Consider the following 26,964-nt stretch of genomic DNA (forward strand, 5'->3'; position numbering starts at 1 on the left):
TGGTGGGTTTCAGTCTCCCTATCCCAAATGTGGGGAGACTTGTCCTGGCCTAGGCTCTCCCGCCAGGAGTATTGTAAGGACAAATTTTCAGGAACTAAAGAGCTTTGGGAAGGGAGTTCAATAGATATGAGACTGTGGCTCCTGAAGACAGCTGGTGTGTTTTCAGTGGGAAGGGTTGAATGATCCCACAGAGACCCAGGATAATTTCTCTGCCACGGCATCTGGAGAAAGTGACCAGCACCACCACTCATAAAATGTGCAAACTGTTCCACTGACAAGAGGGAGCAGACAGCACAGGCAGTGGGCCTCCTGAGGAGCTTTGCTTCTCCCCGCCTGAGGGCACAGTCCAAGGTGTAACTAGGACTCCAGGAACCCTGCGTTCTAGCGAATCTCTTCTGCACATACCCAAAGACCTACCGCAGGTCACTTAACCTTCCCTAACTTGTTTTTCCATTTCTGCAAGGGACAGGTGCTTGCTCCGCCCTCCTTGCGAGGGTGTTAAAGGGCATTGATTCCTCAATGTGTCGCCTGACTGACACAGGAAATGTTTTGAAAGGGATAGGAATTACAAGTAGACTCTTTCTTTCTTTTAATATTTAATTCCAGAATAGCTTTCGCCACGTTTTTACTCCAAATCACACTGGTGGGCCACTCCCCTTACACGAGGCTGCTAGGGGTCCAGGATATGGACAAACTGCTTTACCATAAGCCTGAGACCAACAGCTCAGGAGGTTGACCTGATGGTGTGACCAAAATAGGCATTAAATACAGTACACCCCTAACTAAAAACATAGTGTTTGGGGAAACTTGTGTGCCGGCTCCTTCCCTCGTACACATAGCTGAGAATTAACTACAGATGAAAAGTCCTTTGATCTTAAGAAACCGGAGGCATTGGGCCGCCCAAGGTTAGCGATCAACACTACTTCTGTTGGGACTTGCCTGGTATTTCACATTTATCAGCCCTTATGCCATGACAGAGCACCATGGACTTGGGTCTAACTTGGCACACTCGGTTCCTGAGATCCTGTAGGTAAGTGTGCCACCTGAGCACACGGGCAGCTCATGCCACATCTTCACCTGTCCCCCATTTGAGCTGAACAACTGCCTCAGTGCAGAGCCACTGCTCTCATCTGACCTGACTGAGGGCAGGAGCATGGTGGGGGGGGGGGGGGGGAGGCGGGCAGTTGAAAAGCCCATTTCCCACTTGGCTCCACTTCCTCCTCCTTTCATCTTCCCACACGCTCCAGCTCAAGCCTCGCCTTGCCCAGACACTTGGTTGTTAGCTCTGCGCATCTGAGATGCAAGGATTTGTTTACCTGTCTCCCTCTTAGACTATGAACCCCCCAGAGGGGAAGTACTGGTCCTAGTTAGCTTTGAACTCCCAACAAGTTCACAGTACATGGCACACAGGAGGGATGGGTTAGGTGGGCAGACGGGGGGGGGGGGGGGGGGTGGACAGATACACCAGTGCCAGGCTCTCAGCACACAGTAGGTAGGATATACTAGCTCTGCTATCAGGTGACAGCCATGCTGGGCTGTTGAAGATTTTGTCTTGCTCTTGGTGCCTACAATTAGGCACCTCTGAGACAGCTCGTTGGGAAGGGTGAGGTGGATGGGATTGTCCGATGGCCAGGAGAGCAGGCCTGTCCCCAGCACTGGTCACACCCTCTAACCTCCTATCCAATCCACAGAAGACAGTTTGGAAGAACTATCAGTCCAGAAGAGAAGGAGCTAATTGCTGCAAACTTTGGGATATAAAAAACAGAAAGGGGAAAGGGGTGGAGAAGGAAGGAAGTTCAGTCAGATGTACTTAAAGCCTCTTCTCTCAAGGAGGAGTTCGAAAAGAGTGGGGGCCTTGAGGGCAGAGCTGCAGCAACACCAGAGGCCCTAGAGAGCAAAACGAGTGCAAGTGAGGCTGGCTTGAAAGCCTGGGGAGGGATGGCAAGGCAGCCGCTCAGGAAGGAGGCTGGGCTCCCAGCTGGAGAGCCAAGGGGCTGGGGCTGCTGAACAGATGGAGTGCAAGTTGCAGCTGGTGGAAATGCACTTTCATGTGTAAAGTTTGGTCCATGGAGGATTGCGATTTCCAGCTCTGAAGGCGGCTGTGGGCAGGTGGCTCTGCTCCATGCTCCGCCTTTTCCCCCCGATGCCACCCAGGAAACTTGACAGAGGCTCTGTGCCAGCACCCAGCCACCATGCCTTCCCCCAGCATCCCTTTCAACAGGCAGAAGCTGGCCTGGGGACACCTTGGCACAGCCACGACAGCAGAGGACTGCAATGCTTTAGCAGCTGAAGGGGACAAGGGAATAGGATTAATACAGCCTCCCCAGGAGGGGACTGCATGGACTGAGAACAGATGCAGGGATGGAGGGAGGGAACTGACCTTCCCAAGCTGTTCATGATATATACAACTGGGTCTCCACTCTGCGCTTGCTGGAGCTCTGGCTGAAGAGGAGGCCATTGGGAAATGTGAAAGCACAGCAGACTTGGAGGCTCTGGGCTCATTTCCCCCCAACCTCAAGGGAGGTTTCTTGAGGAAAGACTGTATCTGTATCTTTTTAAAGAAATATTTGCCCACCAGAGCTTGAAGAGATACAGTGATTTTTACATTCTCTGGCTCAGCAGCCAGCCACCTGTCCTGGCAGATTTGGACCTCCACCTGTGGAAACTGAGGCCACAAGCCCAACTGCAAATCTATTAAAGCTTCTCCCTACAATGCCTGGGCTCGTGGCAGGGGAGGTGGGGAGGGATTAGCCACCCAACCAGGTTACCCACATCCGAGAGGGAGCTTGGGCAAAGAGTATCAAGCTCTGCCTCTTTCCTCTCTCTTCTGTTTGCATTAGGCTGGGCTCCAGGTCATCTAGTACAGAAACTGGCAACTCTGTCTTGTTAAAATCCAAGCACTTTTTTAAGAATATGTGATTTTTGTTTCCTTTTCTTAAAAAACAACAACAAAAAAAAAACCCCACAAAAAAACAAAAACAGACTGGAACCCAGTCCTTTATCCCTATTGTGTCCATTTGCCCAGAGATGTCCATATTTGAGACAATAACTTAAATACTCTCGAAGTGGAGGTAGTCTCTCTCTTCCTAGTGGGATGTCTTCTTGGCTCCTTTCCCAAACTTGGCATCGAGACCGAGACCTATGGAAAGGGAGAAGATGGGCTTAGGTTTATGAGGAGAAATGAAACCCACCAATGATTCTGAGCGGGGGGGAGAGGGGGGGAGGTCAGCTTTGATTCTCCAAAATTGGAGCTTTAAATAAAACTAACTCCAAATACTGGTTTTATAGAACTCCCTCAGAGAAAAAGTATTGCATCAAATGAAAAAAATCACCAAGATACAGGCAATTACATATAAATAATAAAGTACAGTGAAACTAGAAGAAAAAATGTCAAAACTTTTTAGGTAGTTCTCTTAGCTCATCCACAGCAGCACAAATCTAACTATAATAGTTTTATCCTGTTCAGTGTTTGAGGAACCCAAGTCACTGGAGGAAAATCACTAAAATGAAATGCTCATTAGGAAGGGTGCATTAGAGGCAATATTTCCTTTCCTTTTATTTATTTTTGAAGATTTTATTTATTTATTCATGAGAGATACAGAAAGTGAAAACAGAGACCCAGGCAGAGGGAGAAGCATGATCCCTGTAGGGAGCCCAATATGGGACTTGATCCTGAAACTCCGAGATCACACCCTAAGCCAAAGGCAGACACTCAACTGCTGAACCCCCTAGGTGTCCCTTCCTTTTCTCTTTTAAAAACATTTTCTCTAAAATAACTAAATCAGGCAGCCCAGGTGGCTCAGCGGTTTAAGCGACGCCTTTAGCCCAGGGCCTGATCCTGGAGACCCAGGATCGAGTCCCACATCAGGCTCCCTGCATGGAGCCTGCTTCTCCCTCTGCCTGTGTCTCTGCCCAGCCTCCCCCTCCTCTCTGTGTCTCTCATGAATAAATAAATAAAAATCTTAAAAATAAAATAACTAAATCAATTTCATAAATATAACCTCAGAAAAAAGTATCATTTTAAATCAATCACAGGTTGCCTGGGGGTCTCAGTCAGTTAAGTGTCGGACTCTTGATTTTGGCTGTCATGAGATCAAGCTCAGCATCGGGCTATGCGTGGAGTCGGGAGGCTGCATGGGATTCTCTTTCTCCTTCTCCTGCTCCCCACTCCCCCCTCTCTCAAAAAAATAAACTAATTAGAATAAAAAGAAATAAAGCTCTGTGACTATTGCTTCACATGCCTGGAGATGCTCTGCAGGAAACTTACCCAAGAACACAAGCACGGTGCCCACCCACTGCAAGGGGCTGATGGGATTGGCGAAGAGGATCACAGAGGCCAAAATAGTGAAGAACTTTCGAGTTGTGGTGATGATGGAGCAGGTTAGGGGGCCAAAATACACAACTGTCATGAAGATGAAGCTCTAGAGAGACCGAGAAAACAAGATCAGGCTGGCCCTGGGGATCCACCCCAAAATCTAAAGTCTGCACTAGGACATCAGGGCTAGCCTTGCCACCCCTTCTCCCAGCCAGGTCAGTGTCTCTTGAGGAGCCAAGCCACCCCATCTCGAAGTACTCACCTGACCCAGGGCACTGGTCAGACCAAAGAGCAGAATGTTATAGATGATGTTGGGGTACCTTTCGGCAAAGCTCAAGAACTCCCAGAGCTCCCCAGTGAACAGGATTCCTGGGGAGAAATGCCAAAGATGAATGGCACACCTTGTGTGCCTGTGCCAGCACATGTGTTTGTACATAGCCCAGCAAAGTACTCTGCAGGAGAGCCAGGTGTGGGAAGTGCAGGAACTGAGTTCACACTGCCCCACCAGGCATCCTATTCCTAGTTTCCTGATTAGAGAAAACTAACTAAAGACTCTTCTAAGAGAGGCTTGAGAGTCAATTCGTTACTTCTGCCAAAGTCACTGGAAGCAGAGAATGTCAGATGTTGGGGAGATACACACATCCCCAGCCTAAGGCAACTCCAAGCACTGGTCACCTCCAGCCATCAGCAGTCTCTTCTGTTAACCCCACTGTGCTATTCAAAAGATACTTCCCACATGTGTCCAGATTTGAAAAAAGGTTAGGAAACACCGATTTAAAAGCAAATGCAAAAAATAATAAAAAAAAATAAAAAATAAAAAAATAAAAGCAAATGCACTCATATTCGAACTACATTTGAAATACCAATATCTCATCTCTCTTAGAAAGGAAGTTCTCCCAAGGTCCTGCTGTGACCCACTACCACGTGTCCTCCCACGGTAGCTGGCACAGGTCTAACCATGATTGTGCCAGTCATGAGAAGCAAGCAGAGCCCGCCAAGAAAGGTTTCTCCAGGAAGGTTTGGCAGGGGTTTGGACAGAGGGGCATCTTAGAGCTGAAACAGGCCTTTGGCCTGGCAAAATTAGCAACCACCATCTGAGCTAGGGATCAACTGGAGGGGGGCAGTCTGCCCTCTGGTGATACACAGAAAGAATAGCAGAACCACTCCTTACCAGCTCCCAGCAATAATGTCGACCAAAGGTTGATATTCAACATCATGTGGTTGGAGCCTGTTTGGTAATGAGCCCGCATGTGGTCCTGGGAAACGCCTGTCAGTCCATCCAGGGTCAGAGATAATAACTGAAAAAGAGAGAATGCACCCAGCAGTGAAGAGGCCACCAGGGCCCCTCCCTAACCCAGGACATAGGACTCACTTCTCTGAGACTCCTCACAAAGCTGCTGTCTTAAGACAGGGTCCTCAGAACAAAATGCTACCATTTGGTCATGGGTGAAGGGTCAAGAGAGATCATGATCACTGCCTCCTGCCCCGCCCAGGCACTAGAACAGCAAGCTATCTGACCCACAGAGTCGTAACGTAATCAGAGTGGGATGGGAAACCTAGCACTTCCTAACGTAGTGCTACGAAGCCTCACGTGCAGGGGCCTGAAACTCATTGTGGTGAGCCATATATTTTCCCATTATGGTAGAGAAAGGAAATGTAGTCCTGGCCTGTTAGGCTCCTGGCTTGGAGTAGTAATCCAGACTGGATTCTGTGGTCACACTACCAGGATTAGAAGGCTGGGCAAAGTTAGCCACTACCTCTGCCATTAATAGCCATGTGACCATGACAAGTGACTTATTTTCTCTGTATCTCACTGTCTTCACAATGAAAATGGAAATAGTACTTTAGTATCTCAGTGTCTTTACAAGGAAAATGGAGATAGTATTTTATACGTTATAAGGTTTCTGTTGTAAAAATTAACCAACGAATAGGTGAACCACTGGGAACAATACCTAATCCAAAGTAAACAAGAGCTACTATAGTATTATTTTAAACTCCTGGCTTCCAGGTTTCTCAGAAAGCCACAATGAGAGACACGCTATTCCTTCTCTATTTGTTCTCAGGTCTCTCTGGCCTCACACTAGCATTTAACTGCAGGCCTCAGAGTTGTCACTTCCCCAGGAGAGCTGAGCTGTTGTTAAATATTTCAGGCTTCCCACTATGGCCTTAGCAGAGCCAGGGGCCACGCAGCAAGAGACAAAGACCAGAAATGGGGGCAAGGAGCATCACAATCTCTCTTGACATATAACCGGCCTTTTACATGCCCAGGTGGGATGCTCCTTGGTTGTGATTACTGGAAAAGGCTGCCTTTCCCACCAGGATCACATACCAGAAGCAGCTCTCCGTAGCCAACTGTGTGTTCTTCCATCCCAACTACTTTCTTGGGTTTGTACATGAAAAGGGCCACTCCAGCCACAATTAGCAACACACACAGGTACTTGGCCATTGGGTACTTCTTCTTCAAGAGGGTAACTCCAAGGAGCATGACTACAGGGAAGAAACAGTGGAAAATTCGGGTACACACAGGCATTGATGAACCCAACACTGTCCTCTTAGGAGCCAAGAAGAGACTCCTGGGAGAAAACAATGTCTGAGAAGGAAGGCCTGCAGAGGCTAAGAGGAAGGCACAAGGCTGGCACCTAGATACAGACGATTGAGCAACAGGGTGAACAAAGGATATAAGGCAGGGAAAAGGCAGAGAACAAAGGTGAAAGATCCAAGAAGGAACGGGGGCAAGGGTGGGGACTGAACGTGTGAGAGATTGAGAGAAAGAAACTGATGATCAAAATGCGACTTAGGATGTCTAATGACGATGTAAGCACACAAGACACCAAAATGACTGGCATGTGAAACACTAGGTAAGCCTCTAGCTTCCAGCCTTCCAGCCCATGCATACCCAACACCATCGGAAGTGATATAGAAATGACAGGATGACAGGAGAAAAGGACAAAGGGACCGCACTGGAGATAGCTGGGCTGGCATAACCACTCCAAAGGGATACACAGCTCTGGGAGAGGAACAGAGAGCCTACTCCAGGAAGGGTGACGATGGTAGAGGGAGAGATCATCTTCTGCTTACCTGGGATTGGCTTGCAGGATTTACCAAGGACCTGAAATGAAATTCAGCAAATAATATCTGAGCCTCTGTGATGTGCCAGGCACCGTGGTAGGTGCTATGCTAAGATGAGTAATTGTGGGGCCTGCACCAGAAACCACAGCCTATTGTGGGCAACCCACCACCACTATGCTTCAGATCTGCAGTTCTTTGCTCTCTGAATTTCTCCACCACATTCTCTCTTAAGTCACAGACCTGAGCGAGGAATTCTTAGTTCTTATCAAACAACTTCTGAGCCAACCCATGTCACACCCTGAGGTTTCACCTGAGTTGGATAGTTGACAAACTGTAGTGCTGAGTTGCTAGAGACCATGGCACCCAGATAGGAGACAGAACAGGCAGCATAGAGCCAGCTCCGAGTACGATCCACCCTGGCAGTGTCAAAAAACTGGATCACTGGAAAAAGATAAAAAAACATATAAGAGAAACCTGGTGGGCCCAGGATGGGCCACTGAGCGAAAGTTGAAGCCACATGAAAGGAATATGTCAAATAAGACGAGAAGCATAAGATATTTCTGTCCTCTTAGACTGGAAAAACCTCTGAAGATTATTCAACTCTCCAGTCTCATCTACACCAAGCACAAGACCACATGCAGAGCAGAAATGGGGGCTCATTCAGTTCAAGGGACGAGTTAGCTCTGCTGTAGCTCCCAGGCAACAAAGAGAGAAGCTCAAAACATGTTTGAAGCGTGCACATAAAGGAAACTCAAAGGGAAGAAGAAAAAAAAAATTAAGTATTCCCAGTGGGGATCTGGAACACAGAAGACCCATTCTCTGCACATTTCTGACTCAGAAGTTGGTCTAATTTAAGGAAATAGGGTTTTACCCCATTCCAAACCCATTGGTTTTGTCGACTGAACAGAGAACGTCCTAAGGATGGTGGGAATGTTGAGAGTAAGACCTCATAGGTGGACAGGGAGGGGGGCACAGAACAGATTTACTACATAGGTACTCACAGATCTTGGCAAACACAGCATTGATCACACACTGGATGAAGACCAAAGTTAAGGCAAAAGTGAATGTTTCCTGCTTGGCTCCCTCCCCATACTTTCCTCTTGTTCTAAGAATGAAATGATAAGAAAAAAAGGGAGAAGAATTAGTATATTTTCGTTCGGGGCCATCTAGTATGTCTAGTCACTGACAGCTTTATCTTTTTTTTATTTTATTTTATTTATGATAGTCACAGAGAGAGAGAGAGAGAGAGAGAGAGAGGCAGAGACACAGGCAGAGGGAGAAGCAGGCTCCATGCACCGGGAGCCCGACGTGGGATTTGATCCCGGGTCTCCAGGATCACGCCCTGGGCCAAAGGCAGGCGCCAAACCGCTGCACCACCCAGGGACCCCCTCACTGACAGCTTTAAAATGATCTTGCTTCTTCGGATGACGGGACAGTTTGGTAAGGTTCACTGGCCTCGTTCACAAAAGGGGGGGCTGATTTTTATTGGATCTAGAAAGCAGACATCCCAGTCTGCTGATCTCGGAGCCCTGGGAAAGAATATCCGTAAAGGATGGAGCTAGAGGAAATGTGGAAAAACAGACGGTGGAATGAGTACCCCCAAATAGCAGATGAAAGAATTTGGGCTACAGCAGTAAGGCCAAAGGCAAAAGAACCAAACGTCGGAACGTCCCGCTGTCTGCAAACATCGGAAGTCCCAAAGAGAAGGTGGCACAGGCACGGAAACTCGGTGGGGGTGGGGAGACTGCTCAGCCTGTAAAACCCAAGCCCTTGGAACCAACAGGGAGAAAAACAAGGGAAGAAAAATAGCCAGGTCCCGAGAATCCGGAGACCAACTTTCGCATTTCGGAAATGTGAGCAGGCTCAGCCGCGGCGGCAAAGGTGTGGGGGTGCTGGGAGGGCGCGGGCAAGAGGGAGCGCCCGGGCCGGGGCCGGGGGCGGGGGCGGGGGGACAGGTGTGCGCTCCGGCCCCAGGAATCCGCTCACATCTTTTCCTGCAGGATCCCATAGTAGAAATAGCAGACAAAGACGCCGAGGAAGCAGAGCGGCAGGCGCAGCCGGTCGGGCACCAGGGAGCTGCTAGCGGCCATGAGACGCCCGGACGACCCGACCGGAGACCCGCTCACAGCCGGCAGCGGCAGCGGCAGCGGCGGCGGCGGCGACAGCTCCAGCCGGACATCGCCGACCGGCGACAGGGGCCTCATAGGAGCTGCATGAGACCGCCGCGCAGTAGGCCCCAGCAGCCACCGCCAGAGCTGCCAGCTCAGGGCCTCCGCGGGGGGAGACGCCTTGGGACCCAGAAGCCGTCCCCAAGAAAAGGAGATCCGCCCTGGGACCTTAGTTTCGTCCCTGCTGACCAAGGGAGTCAGCCGCTCGGGCACCAATTCCGTACCCTCGGGTTCTTCCGATCAGGCAATTCCGAGGACAGCTGCTACCCGGAACTCGGCGGGGCGGCCTAGGAGCTACGCAGGCGAGGAATGATGACGTATGAGGATGTGGAGCTCACCCATTGGCTGCGCTTTGCGGAGACGGACAGGTGAGCGGGGAGGAGGTGCGGCCGGCTGGGCTAATCCCACGATTTCTTCCCCAGTCGGCGGTCAGGCTTCCGCTGGGTCCTAACTCCCGGAAGTCTCAGTGGAACCTCAGCGCCCCCTAGCTGCTGCCCCGCGTCAGCGTCTCACCTTCTGCCAGAGTGTTCAAGGCCTCCTTCCAAGGGCGCATCACTAGGCTTCCAAGGGGGTCACCTACACGTGTCGCCTACCGTCCGAGCCACAGTTTTCCCAGCCTGGAAACTAGGGATAGATAATTAGCAAAAGCCACCTTGTCGCCTCTTCACTGTTCCGAGGATCACATGAGCTGAGATTTGTGAAAGTGTTTGATAAACTGTCAAGTGTGCTGTGAGCAAGCTTAAGGTATCATTAGTCATTACACTTTCCCCAACTCTGATCTTATTTTCTCACATCCTGTAAGGAAATGGAAGCTTACCGAAGTGGATCTTCTCCTGGGGCCTTACACCTCACCAATGATGGAACACAACCCTCCGGTGGCCCTCCAGGTTCAAAATTTCCCATTCATCACCTCTCTTTTTACCCCTCCCTCATTCGAGGCTGGGCCTCCTCACCTGCTACCTGCTAGCACCAAGGGCTAGGGCAAGACCCCAGGACATTGCACTACAACCCCCAAGCCCCACTTAGCCAATGGACTCTGGGCTGCTATCTGGGTAGAGGCTCCTTCTCTGCTTCTGAGAGCCCCGTCCTTTGGCACAGCCTCCGCCAAAGGAAGGAAACTCGGGGCAGCACCACACCCATCACTCCAGGCCTGACTCACTGAGGCTTTGGGGGTAGGCCAAACATCTTTCAGGGGGAGGGGTAAGAAATAGCAGACAGGGTCTGTCCTCAAACCCGTGTCTCCTTTATATCAGTGGAGGTGGGGGGGGCCCTCACATTTGCTGTCTTGCCCAGTGGCTTATTCACAAGCCAGCCTGTGATTCCAGGGCCCGAACAATAGCTGGGGTGAAAGACCTGGGTTCCGGTCCCAGCTCACCGGCTTCACCCACTGGGACTTCAAACAATTCTCTTGACCTCTGAGTCAAGTCTCCTCATCTGAAATCGATGGGAAAATAACAAGCGGGAGAGCGCTGTAGTTAGAAGCATGGGCACTGGATTCAAATGATCTGCTTCATCTTAGCTCCCCAACTTTGCATCTGTCTTTGGAGTAAAGTTATACAATCTTTTCTGTCCTCTCATTTAGTACAGTGGGATTGATCACATTTCTCTCATTGGGTTGTGGTGGTATTTCGGTAACATTTTATGCCAAGTGCTATGACACGATCTGATGCTTACCAAGCCAAAGAATGATAGTTGGCATAGCCGCCTTTGGGAGTTTGTCTTAAGGTCTTAGGACATAGATACAATGGTAGTTATTATGACTTCCCTTGGGGTAGTCAACTTTTCACCCATACACTGGGGATAATATGTCCAGTGAAAATGTTTGTAAATCATAAAGCACCATCAGAATGTTGGGATGGTCATTCGCACCCCCCCCACCCCCCCCCCCACCCCCCGCCCCAAAGCCTCTGAGCTTTTATCAGATCCAAGCTGAGAGGCCAGGATCCCTGGGTGGCCCAGCGGTTTAGCGCCATCTTCAGCCCAGGGTGTGATCCTGGAGACCCAGGATCGAGTCCCGCATCAGGCTCCCTGCATGGAGCCTGCTTCTCCCTCTGCCTGTGTCTGTGTCTCTGCCTTTCGCTCTCTGTGTGTCTCTCATGAATAAAATCTTAAAAAATAAAATTTAAAAAAAAAAAGCTGAGAGGCTGCAAACCCCTCTGTGCTATGGGTACTCATGAGATAGAATACTCCAGAAGAGCTAAAGCTTCCCTAAACCTGTGCCAAGAGATGCAACCCAACCACCATTCCCTGGTTTGTTCCCCTTGCCAGTGCAAGGAGCACCCACAATGTCAGACTTGGTCACCCTCACTTCCTCTCTCAAAACCATTCTCCCTAGGGAGCTTTGCCAGACTCACCCAGAATAAGTGACTTCCCCACTGACTCCTTCACCCCACCTCCACCATGCTATTCATTCTGGACAGCCTCTCCATGGACCTACTGCTTAGATGTCCATCTAAAGAATCCAAGCCTCGTGACCTGAGGACAGAAACTCTGGGCATCCATACAACACCCACATCCACATCATTATGTGTTAAGACAAGGATGAAGCGATCAATATAATAACCCTCAATCTCCATCCCATTCTCCGCCCCCCCCCCCAAAAAAAACCATTTAACAGAACCTCAAGCTGCTGGGAATATTTATTTATTTGGTCTATTAACACCAAGATCTGCAAAAAACAACTTCTAAACACAGGATAAGAAAACTTGAACATTAACATTCTTCTTCAATTTTGTGTAAGCTCTGCAGTACGGAAAATATACAAACTTCAAACAGCTGCAAAAATAGTGTCTTTGGGAGAAAATAGAGTTTCTACATCGATACAAGAAAAATAGGCATTTTTCTAATCCAACCCAGTCCTGGGGCAGGTGGAGGGTGTAGAGTCGCCGCTTGCCACCTAGAGGAATGCCAGCTCTCCTTCTCCCCCACCACCCACCAGGGGCTGGGCAAGCTGGGTTGCTGCTTAAGACAATCTTAGGGTGAAAGCGAGATGAAAATGCCACTTGGGAAAACGCTTGGTTCCCCCCTCTGCCAGCAGCTGGATTGGTCAAGTGTTATGGCCCTTTAGGGCTGCTTTGGTCAGCTCCTCCAATCAGAGGGAGGCATGGGGATGGGGGCCGGGAGGACGGGGGTATCTATCTTCAGGTCTCCTCTTCCATGTCTGTGGAGGAGAGGGAAGGAAATCTGTTGTGTCCCCTCTCCTTTGATCATGGCCAGCTTGTTCCATGACAAGGTCAAGGGGCCCAGATATAGTCCTTTGGACTCATACACAGAGGTGGGGGACCCAAGACCTTCTGGGTGAATTTTCCACCAAGTGAGAGAGGCGGCAAGAACACAGGTGTGACTTGTGAGTTGCCCAGCTGCTAGTGGAGAAGGCAGGTCCCCTCACATCCGGAGGGGCCGGTGTCCATCAGAAAGAGGACCCGGGGCTTTGACACAATAAATGAAAGTGCTCGAAGGCCGAGAGGGAAGGGCTCCTTTGTCCCCAACCTCAGGGGAGCTGGGGAGGGGCCTGCCACCAAGGCACTGGTCTCCATGGTGAAGTGGTAGGGTTGGGGCCCTCAGACCACCAGGGAACTCTGGAAGAGCACGGGCTCTTCTGATGGCGGAGTGCGCTGCCATGGCTCAAACGGCAGCGAGGAGGCTTTGGAGGCCTCTGGATCCTTCCGAGGCGGTGGCCTGGGGCTGGGGGGCGGCAGGGGGGACCCCGGGCTTGAGGGGCAGTTACGGAAAATGAAGCCCATGCTGGGGAAGAGAGGCTTCATCAAGCTGACGGGGCAGAAGGCCGAGCCGGTCGGGTTGAAATGGACTTTGTTCTTGTCAGGACAGGAAGTCAGGAAGGCCAGGTCAGGGCCTGGGGACCTGGAGAATGGTGAGAGAAAAACAGACACACACACACACGTAGAGAAAGAGCCAGTGAGAAGGGATGGGAGACATCACGACATCAGGGGACAAAGGAGCTGGGTCTCTGTTCGAACAGGATGGTGACTCTACCAAAAAAAAATGACAGGTGACTGAGCCTTGACCAGCCTTTAGGCCTCCAGCAACCCATTTATTCGGAATATGGCTAAACAACAGGAAATCTACTTCAGCTAGAAACAGGAGGACCTGAAGGTAGGCAGAAAGGAAGATTCCTGACAATGTGACTTTTAAAAGAGGAGCCAAGGGATCTTTTAATTGGAGGTATGTCATCAGTAAACAGTGTTTGGGGGGCAGACAGCTTGCCTAGAAACAGAGACCAGGCAACATTATTTTCTAAGACTTTGTGTAGCCTAAAGCAGGGTTTCTCAATATCAACCCTATTGACATCTTGAGCTGGATGATTCTTGGTTGTGGGGAGCTGTCCTGTGCATCGTAGGATGCTTAAGAGCATCCCTGGTCCCCTACACACTAGAAGCCAGGAGCACCTGTGCACCCCGGATGTTGTAACAACCAAAAAAGTTTCCTAATATTGCCAAATGCCCCCGGCGGGGGGTGTTTCCCCCATTAAAATCTACCAACTTCAGGAGTCTCATTCACACCTTTGAAAGGTGTGACTTTTCAAAGGCCTTGCTGAGACACAAGGGTAACAACCATTGGGAGAAGGCAGGCAGACCTTATTAGGAGGTCTGGGCTCTAACTCACCCTGTGGTCTCAACCCACCTGCCTTACCTTTCATGTGGAAAGAACCATCCCCACCCTTCTGATCATGTGGAAGAAATGGAAGAATAAAAGGAGTGACGTCAGGTAGAGTAAGGGATCCTTATGATAAAGAAGATTCGGCCATGCTTTGAGGGGGAAGCAGCTGAGAAGCTGCTGGTTGTGAGGGTCGCGGGAAGAAGGCAAATGTGTGGTACGATGGTGAAGCTCTGTTGCCAGCAGATCCCTTGACTGCCTTCCTCTTTACTATATAGACAGAAAGATTAACTTAGCATATAGTACGGTAAATTGATGACCACTTTAATTATAGAATTCTAAAAAAATTTCAAACCCAGGAAGATGAGCGAGACACAAGGAGGGCAGGGGTGAGCAGAGAGCGATAGGTGAAGAAGAGGTGAAGATCCATGTGCTGGGTGTATTTGGGAAGGCCTGGGCAGCAGGATCTCACCTGACCAAGAAAGCTTTACGAGAATCCCACCTTATGGACAGTGGAAAATGGGCAGGAGAGGGGACTGCTCTCAGTGTGTGCATGCACACATGGGGAAGGTTACCCAGGAAACCAAGCACCACTCTAAGGACATGGGGGCAAACGGCATGACCCTGAATGGCTTGATTCCCTGCCCTGGGAAATCCAGGCCATCTTATAAGATCAGCAGCTAGGAAAAGGAAACGTGACAGAGGAATTGCTAAACATAAGAACTTCTCAATGGGAAAGTTGATACAGTGACGAGGCCCCAATGAGCTGAGAATTTCTCTCCCAGGGCATCTTAGAAAGCAATCGGTGAGTCAGCTCCCCCCCCCCTTTTTAAGGTTTATTTATTCATTTGAGACACAGTCAGAGCATGCATACACAAGCAGGGAGAGGGGCAGAGGGAGAGGGGGAGAGAGAAACTCAAGCAGACTCCCTGCTGAGTTCAAAGCCCGACACAGACCTGGATCCCACAACACTGAGATCATGACCTGAGTTGAAATCAAGAGTGGATGCTTCACCAACTGAGCCATCCAGGTGCCCCAAGAGTCACTACCTCTCTTAAAGGGTTAACACAGGGACAGGGAGCTAGAAGAGATGGCTTTAAGACCTCTGCTGGCACCATGAGTCTGTGGAAGAATCAGGACAGGCAATAGCCTAATTTCCACAAGCAATCCCAGGTTGCAGTTACTTGAATATAACATGGACTGGGGAAAGACACAAGAGCCCAGTCTGCTGAAGCTGCAGGAGCTGGTGTTTTGCCTCCATACCACCCCTGAGGAGCCAGGTTTCTTGGGAGAGCTATACCAGGCAAGAGCTAAGCTGGGAGCAAAAACCCCGGGGACCATGGTTCTCTCCATAACTCCCACTCTGGCTTCTAGCTGAACCCTCTGCCAGTACCACGGACTGTCCCCTCCCTCATCTGCAACACGAACAGAGCTCTCAAGGCTCAAATCCTGTCTTAGCTGCAGCTCAGCTCACACACTATGACCAAATCTGAGATTTGGCCTGAATCTGCCTGAGAATCTGCCTGAGATTCTGCCTGAGAATCTGTCTCGCTGACTACCAAGCTGGTGGGGGGAAGGAAGTGAGCTCTTTGGGCACCTGTTACAGGGGGCCGGGTGGGCATTTGGGAAGGTTCAGCCCTCGATTCTCTCTGCTCGTGGGAGGGGGCTGTGGTAAAGAGATCAATCATCATCAGAATGGCTTCTGAATTGTCCCATCTGCTTTGGGGATATTCCATAGTCCTTTCTTGTAAGGACTAGAAATTTAGGTCTGGGAGTTGAAGACACTTGAACCACTGCAGGCATGGGGTAAAGACTTGACTCAGAAGCAATGAGGAAGCTGTTTGGTGCCCCCACCACTCTAGTGGGGACACTTCCCATCTCTGCTAGTATATTCTCTCTCTCTCTCTCTCTCTCTCTCTCTCCGACTACTGTCTAGCACACTCACACCTTACCCAGGGATAGAAAAAAATTGAAGAAACAAAGGGTTCGAGTTTCAGATCTCTTTCCTTTCCAGCTCCTGCAGCACTTGTGGCTGGCATGTGGGCAGAGAGCAGGTTTCCATAGAGATCATGATAAGCAAAGATTGAAGGGCTCAGAGTAGGTAATGTCAACAAGTTTGATCATGGAAAAAGTGCAATCCGGATCTCTGAAGTTGACAACGGCCCCAGGCCGAGAGAGTCCAGGGCCGAAGAAGGGCAGTTCAGAGGACAGCCCAGGGCTCATCCTGATCCCTGCCCCTGCCGCCACCCTCCGCCCCGTCCCATCCGCGGAAAGTACAGTACTCACGTGGCCTCTTCGAACACGCGCACTCTCTCGCAGCCTTCCGGGGGCTCCCGCTTGAACACGTAGCTGTGATTGGGCCGAGGAGAGGCGGCAAAGGCAAGGACTGGAGATGGGCTGCTGTCCTCCAGGCAGGTTGGGCGGCCTGGAGAGGAGGCTGCAAACAGAGCAAGGCAGAGGCCAGTGGAGCTGACCCGCTTTCCTGGGCTCAGGCTTCAGTGTAAAGGGGCGAGACCGGGACATGCAGTGAGAGGGTTGGTGGCGCTTATGCTAAGTCAGGTTGTTTGTCCACGCTCTACCTTAAAATATCTTTGAGGCAGCTTACAAAAATCCGTATCTTGTGCAGGATAACAAAATATAGTTGAGGGGCACCTGGCTGGCTCAGTCGGTTGGGCATCTGACTCTTGGTTTCGGCTCAGGTCATGGTCTCAGGGTCGTGAGATTGAGCCCTGCATCAGGCTCCATGCTAAGTGGGGAGTCTGCTTAAGACTCTCTCTCCTTCTGCCCCTCTCCCCCTATGCCCACTCTCTATCTCTCAAATAAATAAGTAAATGTTTTTTTTAAATACAGTTAAATTGGTGGGAAAATCAGGTCTAACAGCAATGCTATATTCCCAGGAGGAAGACTGCAATCGGGATTCTAAGTCTGACTTACAGAAATCCTAACTTCTGTCTCCCTGCTTTCTTCCAAACCCTTCCTGCACCACCCTGCTCTGCCAGCATACCACAGCCTCATTCTCTCCACAGTCTTAAAAAAAGCTATCCCTTCTTCCAGGAAGAGCTCTTGTACTGACTCAGAGAAGCAGTCTTTACTCAATCCCACTTGTGGGAGAAAATCGCTCTCCCTTTCCACACAGCAAATGTACTTTGCCTAGGCTGCAAATATTGACTTTATCTGTATTTATCTCACATTTATTCCTTATTACTCTATGCTCTGTTTGCCTCTGTGTATTGTGAGATCATGCCCTTGACCAGCCTACCTCACAGGGCTCTATGAGAATCCAATTCGGTGAGGCAGGCCACAGTGCTTTAGGACAGGAGGATCATTATTGTGGGGAGGAAGGGCTTGGGTCTCGTCCTCCTGTAAAGGAGCCAGGCACAGGACTAGGTAGAAATTTTGGAGTCAGAAAGCTTGGGTTTCAATCCGAGTCAAACAGTGTGACCCTGGGGCAAGAGGCCACATTCGCTTATTTTGTATCTTTCACAACCACCTTGAGACCTGTTGCTGGTAATGTGTGCAGTGGACACCTGGACAGACCCACGGGCTTTCTACTCAGCATGCTGAACCTTAGCCAAAGCAGGAGAGTGAGAGGTACTGCTTGGGTCACAGTGAAAACAGAAGTGTAGGCACAGAGACTTTATGTAAGTTATAAATCAGAATCTATGCAAAAGATCATTGCTACTACTGGCATCACATATAGAATAAAGATGACCCATGAAGATATTTCAGTTGGTTAGGCAAGGAGGGCTCCCAAGCTTGAAATTGATTAGAGGTGGAAAGGGTGGGAGGGCCCCCTGCTACCCCAGCCCCCTCAGCTTACCTTTGTCATTGGGGATGAATGCCAACTCCTCGACTGCACCCCGGTGTTCCTCACGGCTGGCCTGGCCTGAAGGCTGGGGGGATGCCAGGGGCACGGAGGGAGAGCTGGCAAGGTTGCCAAGCTCCAGCAGGAGGAGGGGGTGGTCACAGCTGCCACTCTGAGGGGGAGCTGGGGCACGGTGGCCATCAGGAACATCAAGGATCTGCCAGGAAAGAGGGTGGGGAAGGACTCTCAGGCCCTTCTCTTCAGGCCAGCAGAGCACCAGTGACCCTTAAGCTCCTCCCCTTGCTGTTCTTCTGGCCTCTATCCCTAACACACAGCAGTAACTGGACCTGGCTTTCTCAAGTCACTGATTTAAGGGAAAGCCCTCCCTATTTCTCTCCTAGCATTTGCAACCCAATCTGAAATTGCATGTTTATTTGTCTTGCTTCATTAAGGTGATGCCAACAGCAGGCTGTGGGCCAAGAGAACAGGGACCTTCTCCAGGAACCTGTGGGAAGCACAATAGGGGTCAAACCCCCAGGATGCTAACCACGTAAGCCCCTGTAGGACAGGTGTGCCCATCATCATCACGTGTGAAATACCCCCTCCCTGCTTCTTAACCATCAATGCTACTTGTACCTGCAGCTCACCTGTGCGGATATCTGGGTGGGTATAAAATCCTACATATACGTAAATTAAAAATCAACTAGCAAGTAACTCATAAACTAAGGAGTGTGCCCATTAGAATTATATAAATACTGTCCAACTGGCATTCTCCGATTATACTGTGTCAGTATAAAAATGTGCCTGAGACTGCAGAAAACATAGCAAATAATTGTGCCTGGTAGGGGGTGGCTGGGGGTTGGGGGAGGATGCACAGGGGCAACTGGGCATGAAGAATAAATGCAGGTCACTAGGTGGACATGGGGGAGAAGTGGTGACACTGACAACTGAGGCCAGTGAGGGCAATGGGGATGAGGACACAGGGAGCAGGGAGCCATTGCCTTGGCAGAAGAGTGATGCTAAGCCCCTTCCTTCTAGCTGGGGAACCTTCCCTCCACCCAGCATCGCTCCCTCTCTTTCCACTCAGCACCACAAAAGCATGTCCCCGGCCCCACTGCTGGCTCTGCTGGCCTGGTGGCTGAGTCCATGTGAATCTAACAAACTCGATCTGTGTTCCTCATGCAGGCTAGGGTCTGCCCTGCACCAAGGACATGGCTGCAGCGTGGAGCCCCCAGAAAGCAAGAGTCCCACTGGCCCGCACCCCGACTCTGCTGTTACACAGTGAGAGCACGCCCCCACTCACCCGCAACAGCTCCTCGTCACCCTGCTCCTTCACAAACACCTCCTCCAGCTCTTGGTTAAGCCCTTCCAGGCTCCGGTGCAGGCAGGGGCTGAGCCGCAGGACAGGTGACCCTGAGGGAAAGCTGGGAGGGGACGCCTGAGGAGGAGGCAGATGCAGCGATCACAGACCCCCCGCCACCTCCCCAAAGCCCCATCCAGTGACTAGTTCTGAACAGGGAGTCATGTCCCATCTACACAGCAGAACCAAGCGAGTAAAGGGGGATCTGGGGACAGAGACAGACTGCAATGGGAAAGCTCAGTGGGCTTTTCTCTGGAAGTCAGCACTTTGAGAGGTCCTGAGGGGCTTTTAGAGTCTGCAGGCTCATTGCCACTCAATCGGAGAGGGGTGCGGGGGTTGAGGGAAGAGCCATTTGCGAGGACAAGGAGCCCTTCCAGCCTCACCCAGCAAGCCTGAGGTTGCACCCAAGCCACCTGGGCAGCCATGGGGCCACAGGGTGTGCAGCGTGGCCAGCTCAGTCAGCAGCAGGAAGCCCCGAGAGAACCTGCCCACACGAGGACCACCACCAGTGACAACAAGGGGAGCGGCCTGGGGAGGGGGCAGAAACATACCCTCAGTGCTCCGCGTACCGCATGGTCCCCTTGGAGTGGGGAGCCCCGCTCCTTCTCTTTCCCACTGCGGCTCAGCTTTGTCCTCTGCAGTTGTTGCTTCAACTTGGTAATCTAGCAGCCCAGAGATCGGGTGGGGGGGGGGGGAGGGTAGGGAGAAAGAGGGAGAAGCAGGTGAAGCAAAGCTAAAGGGCACAGGATCCCTCCTCCCAGGCGTGGCTCCTGCCCGAGGCCCATGAAAATGCATAAAAGGAAGATGGAAAATTTCTCAAGAAACCTTGGTGAATTCAGAACTGATGATACGTTCATCGGGCAAGCTGGAGACCTTACTAACTAGATATGTGGTGTCTCTGAATGATCATGTAGTTCATAGATCAGTTGGAAAAATGAATCAGATGGATCAGTTTCCAAAAACTTCAAAATATGCAATGCTGAACCCATTTTTGTCTTTCACGGATTCCAAAGTCGTGGACTACTACTCTATTAATAGAAATAGGAAATGATGTTTTTAAATTCACTCTTCAAAGTATATTCACAGCTATCTCAAAGGCCCTGGAACCAGGAAGGATGGAAGGATCCCCCCGCCCCACCACCATTTTAAAGTAGACTGAGCTGAGCAAGGAACAGACTCTCAAGGAGGAATATCAGATTTTGTCCTGACTTCCAGATCTTGTAACAATTATGTATTATAATCAATAGGCTGGGCTATTATCCCTGTCACATCTATAATTCTGCATCTACTTGTCCTCAGCTGGCAAATGCTCAGGAGATGCAGATCTATTTAAATATGGGCCCAGGGGCGCCTGGGTGGCTCAGCTGGGCAAGCGACTGCCTTTGGCTCAGGTCATGATCTCAGGTCCTGGGATGGAGTCCCATGTTGGGCTCCCTGCTTGGCAGGAAGTCTGCTTTTCCCTCTGCCTCTGCTCCTTGCTTGTGCACTCTCCCTCCCTCCCTCCCTCTCTCTCTCTCTCTCTAATAAATAAAATCCTTAAAAAATAAACATGGGCCCAAATTAAATAGGACTTCAGAGAATAGATTTGCTGCCCATAGCCATACAAGTTATGACCATTGCCAAGAAGAAAGTGTTTCTAGATTTGCTATCAGGCACCATTCACACCAGGATTCCACATTTAGTATAAATAACCTGCTTACTCTGATATACCAACGTTACATACTTCATATTTTCCACTAGTTTTTAATTTGTAGAGCATTCCTTTCTCATTTTCACTCTGTTCTTGCAACCAAGATGGGCTTGAGATGACTTCCAGCGAGTCGGCCCTCAGGGGCTGCCACCTGGCCCGGGAATCCCAGTCTGTGCTTCTCTTTACTCTACCTTAGTGACTAGAGTCCTCTTGAGAGAGGGGAAGGGCCAGGGAAAAGCATTTGCGAACCCACAACTATTTTTCCCTTCTTTTAAAAACAAGGCTGTTTGCGTAGTTAAGTAGGATGTGAGGTTGGGGGCTTTCGGTTTTAGAAACTCACGATCTTTCTCCAGCATTGGGATGGCTTATCTGGATAGAACCTCAAAGTAAAGCGAGAACAGTGGTGGCTCCCACTCTGCACTTGGCTGCGGAGGGCACCAGCAGTCACTGGCAAAGCCCCTGCCTGCCGGCAGAAGGGCCTGGACTCCTAAGGTCCAGCCACCAGGACGCTGACAGGCAGCTTCAAAGGAACCATCTCACTAGGAAAAGGCTAGATCCAGGCAAGTGAGATCGGAGATGTGAGGCCACTCTGGAGCAGACGCATCCATGGTGCTGCGTGTGGACAGGAGGCAGCTACCATGGCCAGGGAGTCAAAGGGAGCAGTTACCTCTTTTCGGTGGTCTGTGCTGCCCCAGGATGCTGATCGCTTGTGTGTACAGGAGCTGGCCCGGTCACCTTCAAGCTCTTGCCAGGACAGGGGGGTCTGCAGGAAGAGAAACCCCGTGAGACAGAGTGGCTTCCCAGTCGGGCTCTGGGGAAGCAGCCACTTCCAGACAGAAGTGGTGGCTCTTTGAAGCCTTCTCTGTCATCTTGTCATCTGCCTCCTAAACACTGCCCACCTCTTTTATCCTTTGAGGCTTCTCCACCTGCAGGATCCACGTCCTCCAGGAAGCCTTCCCTGATGAGCCAACAAGGCTAACTTGCTCTTTACTGTCTTATGACTTTTGCATATGGATTAGGGCCCCAGCTATTCCAGGTGCCCCACCATTGGGCAAGTTCTACCCCCTACTCCCCATCTTTCCCAACCAGCTCCAAAAGAACACAGGCTCAGGGAACCACTGGCATCCTCGATTCTTGGACCCTTTATGGGTCCAGCACAGGTTCAGGTTCCTGGGAGTGTAATGAAAAACAAGTTACTAGACAGGATTCCATTTAGCAATCATTACTTGGTAAAACAGGAAAAATGTCAGTAGAGGTCCCCCGTCCTCCATCTTCAACCGAAGCAGGAGACTTCCATGTAGTGCCGCGTCTCGAGCTCCTTTTCACGATTTTTCCCTGCACACAGAGTGAATGTTGGGCGCCCCAAAGTCCTCCTGAATATGCACAGGAGGGTACATTCTCAGCAAGGAGGAAGCCAGAATCCTGAACTCAGCCCTGACCCTTACCCTGACCCCTCTCAGGTTTATCACAGCTCCTTCTCCTGAGCCCTGTGCTGCCCTTCCTGAGAACAGACCTCTCAGATTGGCCACGTCCCACCCCACCGCCCACCCACCAGCTGCATCAAAGGCCAAGGACCCAAGAATGAGGCAGGGGGAGGTGTAACCCACTTCCTGTGCCCCAACCTGAGGGAGGAAACTGTTGGCTTAAAAAGCATGAGGCAGAGGACAACTAGATCACTTCCCACCACCAACACCCCTACTTCTATTCCAAGGGAGGGGCCCAAGGGGGAATGCTCCAGAGGAACCAGCTCTAACTTCTTTGCATGAGCTGCCAAACCACGAGGGCCTGGGAACCGTCTCCTCCAACAGATCTGCTGACCTCCCCCGAGAGGTTGTTGCAAACAGAAAAGGGGGAGGATAGAGGGGGGAAAAAAACCCAACCACTCACCACCCAACAGCTGTGAAGAAGAGCCTCGGGGTGGGAGGCAGACTGCCCCGTGTGACAGCTGTATGGAGGGGCCACAGGGGGCTGAGTCTCCCTGGCTCTCCCTTCTCCCAGCTGCTGAACCAGGACCTTTCTCGGACCATGCGACACAACCAGGGTGAGACAACTGCCCCACCTTCCTTCCCCTATGCTAGCCCCGCAGGGAAGACCAGCCAGGGCTCTGGCCTCCACACCCCTCCTCCTTCAGGAAGAGGGCTGCAGCCCAAGCCCTCAAGGTAAAGCTGCCTGTGACAGTAGACGGCAGCCAAGCAGCTAGTCTACTTCCAAATGCCCGCGTCTCCCCCAAACTGGGGTTTTGGCAGACAGAGCCTCAGGGGAACGCTGCACATACTACAGAGTGAGGAGGAGGTCCCCCCTCCCAGAGCCTCCTCAGCCCAGCAGACCCACAAACATGCCTCCCCTCCCAAGGCTCCACAGCCAACCCTACAGATCACTAGCTCTGCTCAGCAAACCTGAGGGCCACACAAGCCTGCTGTCCCTGGAAGATGGCAGAGGCCACAGAGGAGAGATGGCACAGGCCTAGGTGGCGATGCCCATTTCCCTTCCACCGGGAAGGTACTGCACTCACAACAGCCCCATCCAGGCTGCCAACAGTTCTACTAACATCTCTTACAGAATCTTCAACTACCTCCTTCCTTCCGAAATGCGTGAGGGGGTGGAAGGAGAAATGGGGGCTGGCACTGGAGTTTAGAAAAGATGTGAAAATTCCTGCCAAACTGGGATCATTTCTCTTGGTCCGTTTTACTCCACTGCTCTCTGCTCACCCACATCTTCCAGCAACTGCTGCTGCCTCGGTGTAAACTATGTTGCTAAGGCCATCACTTTGCCTCAACACCCAGCCACTCCCTGGTCAGGGATATTGCCATCTTACCTTCCATTCCATGGGCCCTCTGTACTGGGCACTCATCCCACCCAGGCAAACCTAGCTCTGCCTCCTTTCTCCCCTTACCCTGGACCTCCAAGCCTGGCCTCTCCAACTAAGAGGGCCTGCCCTACCAACTCTTCCCAGCCTTCCCCTCAGCGAGCCCTCCTAACTTGTCTACTCCGTACTGACTGCTCCTTTGCTCCACGTCTCCTCTGTACAGATGGGCTCAGAGTATATATCATCCACACACTCAACATATAGTTACTGAATGCATACTGCGTGTCAGGTACCGTTCCAGGTGCGGGGGACACAGCAATTCACAAAACAACAAAAATCCTTGTACCCTTTGAGTTTATGTTCTAGTTGGGGACATAGTTTAAACAGTCATAAGTACTAAGAGAAAAACACAGCAATGAGAGAAGATAGGAACGTGGAGAGGGAGAACATGATATTAAATGTCAAGGATATCCTCAATGAAAAAGTAACATCTGAAGGAAAATGTGAAGAGGATGTGGGTGTGAGCCACACAGATATCTGAGGTGAGAGTGATTTAGATGAAGGGAACAGCAAGTGCAAAGGCCCTGAGGCAGGAGCAAGCTTGGTTTGTTTGAGAATGATACGGAGGCCAGTGTGGCTGGAGCAGAGCGACCGAGAGGCAAAGCAGTAGAAGATGAGGTCAAGTAGGTGTGACAGCCTGAAAAATGGCCCTCAGAGATACCAGGTCCCATTCCCTGAAACCAATTACTTCCTATGGTAAAGTTTTTACAGATGTGTTTAAGTTACAGATCTTGAGATGGGAATATTATCCTGGGTTATTCAAATAAAATGGGCCATTACAAGTGTCCTTATAAGAGAGACAAAGGGCAATTAGACACACATGGAGAAAGATAAGGTGATGTGACCACAAAGGCAGACACTGGAGTGATGTGGCCACAAGCCAAGGGACACTGGCAGCCACAGAAGCTGGAAGATGCAAGGAATGGATCTCCCAGAGAGCCTCCAGAGCATGCAGGCCTGCCAACACCTTGATCCTGGCTCAGTGAAATAGAATTCGACTTCTGGCCTCCAGAACTGTGAGAGAATAAAGTTTTGTTGTTTTAAGCCACTAAGTTTGAGGTAATCTGTTATAGCAGCCCTAGGAACCGAATACAGTAGGTCATCCTGTGTTTGAAGCCGTTTAAAGACGGGTTTTGAGTATCTGGAAAGCAAGCCCATGCACAAGTGTGGGCATTGGCCCCTCCCACTGACTTGGAGGTGTCAAGATTGGGGACCAGGCCCTGCTGCTTAGTTCCAGCACATCTGGGTAGACAGGCCACTTCTCTGGGTCTCATCACAGAGGTCTGGGCCAAGGTCACCCTGGGGCACAGAAAAGTCACAGCTAAGGAAGGTCACCCTTCAAAGAGTGCCCCTTTCTGGCACAAGGGTCAAACCATGCTGCAGGCCTACAATGGAAGGAATCATTCCAGATGAAGCAGAGTGGAGCTTGAGCTCAGAGGACCAAAACATCATTGTTTGTCAAAGGGATTCATGCACTGGAACAGATTTATTTTAACACTCTGGCCCAAGGGGAGCAGCTGAGGGAGAAGCAGGGCCACTTTCTAGCCATGAGTGACATCAGCCAACTGTGTAGATGATGCTTGGATTATGTAAAACTGCATGTGGGTCCAACTAAGGAAGCCTTGCCTGGGCTTCTGAGTAACCAGAGCAACATGTGGAAGGATAACTGGGGATGGGGGTGGAGGGCAGCTTTCCAAAGAACAGCCTGATAGGACAAGGCAAGGATGGGATGGAGCTGGAAACCCTCTGAATTGGAACCTGTTTCTCTGACACCACCTCAACTCAGTTTCTACCTGGATTCCAAGGCAGGAGTCCCAGCTGTGCCATCTCCAGGGAACTTGGCAGAGCCAGCTGGGCCCTGGGAGCACAAGCCCATATATCTAAGAGGGGACAGAGAACAGTGTGGTGCCTGGCCTGGTAGAGATGCTCAGTAACTATGCATTGAAGTGAAATTCGGCAGGGAATCAGCCCCCTGGGGACTCTGGTGAAACACAGGCAGGAAAAGGCTCTTTGAGGGTGGTCTGCTGGCCCATGCCAAGAACTCTGGCTGCAGGTGGCCAAGGCCACACCATCCCTGGCCCTACAGTGACTACATAACCCTCAGATTTTCCATCACAGACCCATTTTCAAATATTCTGTGCTGCTGTCAAACCATATGCTGAACAACTGGTCCCGCTCGCCAGTTTGGAAAATAGGCGCCATGCCCAGGCCCCCACACCCACAAAGAAAGCCCGTGATGGGCAGACTGAATTGTGTGTCATTACCAAACACCGAGGCGCTGGCTTGGGAAAAAGAGTAATGAAAGGAAAGAAAACACAGTAGGGAAAAGTCATAGAAAGGGAAGTCTTCCCAAAGTATGCTGCCTCTCCCTCTGGCCTACAAGACACTCCCTGAGATTTGTTAAGGACTTAAGCTATTTTTCTCCTCCCACAGGCTAAATCAAGCCTAGAAGAAAAAAAAAAAGGTCTATCATAGAGGCTTCCACTGCTCACCTGGAGCATGTAGAGGAAGCAGGGCTGGGATGAGAGAACAGGGGGCCAGGCAGGGCAGGTGCCCCAGGACCCATCTGTCTAAAGGATGAGACCAACGGGGGAACTTTGCTCAAACAGTCATTCCAGCTGCGGTGAGACCACTTCTTCCCTCCAGGAGAACGCACAGAGATCCTAGTGCCTCACACAGCAAGAAGGTAGGCAGTGACCACAACCATGGGCATGTGCAGCCATTGCCCGCCCTGGCCCAGCCACTGGGAGTGCCAGCCCAGAGCACTTGGTGGCCAGCTCTGATTTACCAGCTGACCTGGGAAGACAGTAGTCCAGAGAGGAAAAAACATACTCAGATTAGTTTGGAGAATCCTGACAAAATCCTCTAAGACACAATGAACCTCCTCCATATGATGGTGATTGCATACAGGAACCTTGCCAGTCCTCCCTGGATGGCCACTCTGTGCCCCACTCCCATTGTACCCAAGCTCTTCCTTGGGCTCACAAAGCTTATCTCTGGAAAACCTGGTCTGCTCTCCCCCATTGCTCTTCCTGGCTCAGAACACGCACGACTTCACAGAACCACCATTCCCCCAA

The 26,964-nt window shown here is 50.8% G+C and overlaps 2 protein-coding genes across 3 annotated transcripts in view; both read right to left on the bottom strand.

Moving 5' to 3' along the window:
* Positions 1-579: 579 nt before the first annotated feature.
* SLC35B1 (solute carrier family 35 member B1) lies at positions 580-9,810 on the bottom strand. The gene is made up of 9 exons (XM_072747437.1): positions 9,371-9,810; positions 8,386-8,489; positions 7,695-7,825; positions 7,394-7,424; positions 6,645-6,802; positions 5,487-5,613; positions 4,578-4,684; positions 4,268-4,421; positions 580-3,139 (listed from the first exon to the last, which is right to left on the bottom strand). Exons 1-9 carry the CDS (start codon positions 9,586-9,588, stop codon positions 3,087-3,089), a joined length of 1,083 nt encoding a protein of 360 aa, XP_072603538.1. The 5' UTR covers positions 9,589-9,810; the 3' UTR covers positions 580-3,086.
* A 2,363-nt stretch (positions 9,811-12,173) lies between these two features.
* The window catches only part of FAM117A (family with sequence similarity 117 member A), a 43,032-nt gene continuing 28,241 nt past the window's right edge, over positions 12,174-26,964 (bottom strand). The window contains exons 1-7 of one of the 2 annotated variants that reach the window (XM_072747443.1): positions 22,248-22,427; positions 21,689-21,784; positions 19,883-19,993; positions 19,275-19,409; positions 17,987-18,188; positions 16,453-16,603; positions 12,174-13,413 (exon numbers count right to left, since the gene is read on the bottom strand). In XM_072747443.1, coding sequence (XP_072603544.1) covers positions 13,113-13,413; positions 16,453-16,603; positions 17,987-18,188; positions 19,275-19,409; positions 19,883-19,993; positions 21,689-21,784; positions 22,248-22,292 — 1,041 coding nt within the window. In that variant the 5' untranslated portion in view covers positions 22,293-22,427 and the 3' untranslated portion in view covers positions 12,174-13,112. Of the gene's footprint in view, positions 13,414-16,452; positions 16,604-17,986; positions 18,189-19,274; positions 19,410-19,882; positions 19,994-21,688; positions 21,785-22,247; positions 22,428-26,964 lie in introns of those variants that run through there. The other variant, XM_072747442.1, reaches the window with a different exon arrangement.

This window comes from Vulpes vulpes, chromosome 2 (assembly GCF_048418805.1).
Source record: "Vulpes vulpes isolate BD-2025 chromosome 2, VulVul3, whole genome shotgun sequence".
Classification (NCBI taxonomy): domain Eukaryota; kingdom Metazoa; phylum Chordata; class Mammalia; order Carnivora; family Canidae; genus Vulpes; species Vulpes vulpes.

Excerpts from the sequence above, each read along its gene's own strand:
- SLC35B1 (XM_072747437.1), bottom strand. The coding sequence starts at position 9,588 with ATGAGGCCCCTGTCGCCGGTCGGCGATGTCCGGCTGGAGCTGTCGCCG. Across the intron at positions 7,826-8,385 it reads TGCTGTGTTTGCCAAGATCT|TGATCCAGTTTTTTGACACT; the intron begins GTGAGTACCTAT and ends ATCTTTTTCCAG. Across the intron at positions 4,422-4,577 it reads TGACCAGTGCCCTGGGTCAG|AGCTTCATCTTCATGACAGT; the intron begins GTGAGTACTTCG and ends CGGTCTCTCTAG.